The sequence below is a fragment of the Orycteropus afer genome, unplaced genomic scaffold, assembly GCF_000298275.1.
Source record: "Orycteropus afer afer isolate SDZICR_OR568_19922 unplaced genomic scaffold, OryAfe1.0 scaffold00130, whole genome shotgun sequence".
Classification (NCBI taxonomy): domain Eukaryota; kingdom Metazoa; phylum Chordata; class Mammalia; order Tubulidentata; family Orycteropodidae; genus Orycteropus; species Orycteropus afer.
In genome coordinates, this window is record NW_006921717.1 from 8,362,466 (window position 1) to 8,364,896 (window position 2,431).

At 51.5% G+C, this 2,431-nt stretch overlaps 1 protein-coding gene across 1 annotated transcript in view; it reads left to right on the forward strand.

Moving 5' to 3' along the window:
* SLC15A3 (solute carrier family 15 member 3) overlaps nucleotides 1-2,431 on the forward strand; it is a 45,913-nt gene that overhangs the window by 28,401 nt on the left and 15,081 nt on the right. The window contains exon 2 of the mRNA XM_007945021.2: nucleotides 1,750-1,878. Coding sequence (XP_007943212.2) covers nucleotides 1,750-1,878 — 129 coding nt within the window. The remainder of the gene's footprint in view (nucleotides 1-1,749; nucleotides 1,879-2,431) is intronic.

Below are 2,431 nucleotides of genomic sequence, written 5' to 3' on the forward strand. Positions count from 1 at the left end.
GGGGCATATGCACCTTAGACCTCAAAGTGACATCTTTGCTTTTTAACACTTTCAAGAAGTATTTTGTAGCAGATTACCCAAGGCAATATGTCATTTGATTTCTTGACTGATGGAACCATGGGCATTGATGATGGATCCAAGTAAGATGAAATCTTTGACCACTTCAATCTTTTCTCCATTTGCCATGATGTGGCTTATTGGTCCAGTTATGAAGACTTTTGGTTTCTTTATGTTGAGATGTAATCCATACTGCTGACTGTAGTCTTTGAACTTCTGTCCCTGGACTGAGATAGAACTGGGTTGAGAGCTGCACTCTTTCACCATCACCCCCCAGCCTTACGTCTGCATGAGTCTCTTACTCTGAGATAAAATCCTGAGACCCATTTTTTGGAGGTATCTACAGCTTTGGCAAGACTCAGTTTATTTTAGTTTTTAGCCTTCATGATGCTACTCCTACAAACCTTGCCTTGGGACACTCCATGCATTTAGTCAACCAATATCTATTGAGCACTGACTATTTGCCAAGTCCATGGGTAGTGCAACAGGTTGATTTTTAACTGAAAGGCTGGTGTTTTGTGTCCACTCAGAGGTGCCTCGGCAGAAAGGCCTGGCAATTGACTTCTAAAGGATCAGCTACTGAAAAGCCTATGGGTCACAGTTCCACTCTGACACACATAGGGTTGCCATGAGTCGGAATCAACTCAACAGTAACTGGTACTATTTACCAAACCCTGGGCAAGTACAAGGAATGAAACAGTGAAGAGTTAGGCAAGGTCCTTGTCCTGATAGAGCTTCTATTCTACTGGGAGAGACAATCAACCAGTAGCTGAATAAGTATTAAGTGCCCTGAAGACACTAAAACAGGACAACAGGTGGCAGAGAGGATGCTGAGACTCCAATAGATAAGTACTTAGAAAAGATGATGAGAGAAACTCTCTGTGAAGAGGAGACATTTGAGCTGAGCCCTAAATGAAGAGAAGCCAGCCATGCAAAGACCTGGAGGAAGAACAGTCCTGGCACAGAGAACAGCAAAAACAGAGGTCTCGAGGCGGGAAGCAGCCCAGCATGTGAGAGGAATGGGAAAAAGGGCCACATGGTTGGACTTGAGGGCACATGGCTCAGATGAGGTTAAAGGTCAGCAGGAGCTGGCTCCCACTGGACTTTTAGGCCAGACTGAAGGTTACATCTGTTATTCTAAGTGCAAATGGAGGGCTCCGGGAGAGGAGAGCTCCACTGTGATTTCATCTGAGCTCGAGATCCCTCTCAACCTCAACGTGGCTCACAGGCCCTCTGTGGTGTCACAGGCTTCTTGTGGATGCCCCTACTTCCTTCCTCTCCAAATCATCTGCATTTGCACAATCTGAGTTGTGTGCTGAGAGCTTCCCCTGCCAGTCAGCAGCCAGGCTAATGGTTTACTCCAGGTCAGTTGCCATGAACCGGTCAACCCACTACCACCACCACCCCGGGACCTCAGTCTCTGCATCTGTGAAGTGGGCAGATGGGACCCCTTGATGCCTAGAGCTTCACCAGGTCTATCATCCCAACAGTGGATTTAGCTTGGAAGAGGGTGCAGCACAATTGAAATCGGGAGAGAAATGAAAGTGAAAGTTGGAAACTCTTCTTTTGGCTTGGGGAAGGCCACCAGAGATGGGGATGGATGTGATAGGCAGGAGGAGGGAGGGGTTTAGAAAGCTGACTCTGCAGTGGCCCTCTGACCCAGGCTTTCATTTCTCCTAAAACACCCCACAGCATCATGTGACACTGACCCGCCACACGATCAGAGAAAGGGGAAGCCAGGGGAGCCCACAATTTCTCAAGAAGCAGAGCGAGAGGGCCAGAGGCTGAGTGGGGAGGAGAGGCCTAGGGGACCAGGCCAGGAGGGAGTGGAGGAGTAGGGAGGAGGTGGGGGAGTAGGGAGGAGGTGGAGGAGACGGTGAGGGGCTGGCAGAGAGAGCCCCTGCGGGAGGGTGACCCTGAAAGTGCAGGCCAAGTACCACAAAGACAGACAGTTAAGGAAGGGTGGCCAGCAGGACCCGCAGCAAAGAGGAGGAGGAGGGGCAGAAAAGGGGAGAGAGGAAGGGTCGGTGCTGCGAAAGGGGAAAGGGGGGAGAAAGACAGGGGTGAGGAGGTGAGCGGGAGAAGGGGTGAGCCAGTGAGGGCAACAGGAGGAAGACTTAGGAGTGGAAGAAGGGCTGGCGGAAGGAGGAGAAAAGAGAGTTGAGAATTGGGGCAGGGGAGAGTAGAATCTGGGTAGTGAGCCGAGGGACTCCAGAGGGGGCGACAGAAAAGGTAAAGGGAGAAGAGGGGTAAAGGTGGAGACACGGTTGGGCAGCTAGAGCCGAGCGAGGAGGGCGACCAGATTGGGGCCGGGAGAGGAGGAGGAGGCCGCGGGCCGGGCCAGAGGGCTCGGAGGTGGGGTAGCGGAGCGGCC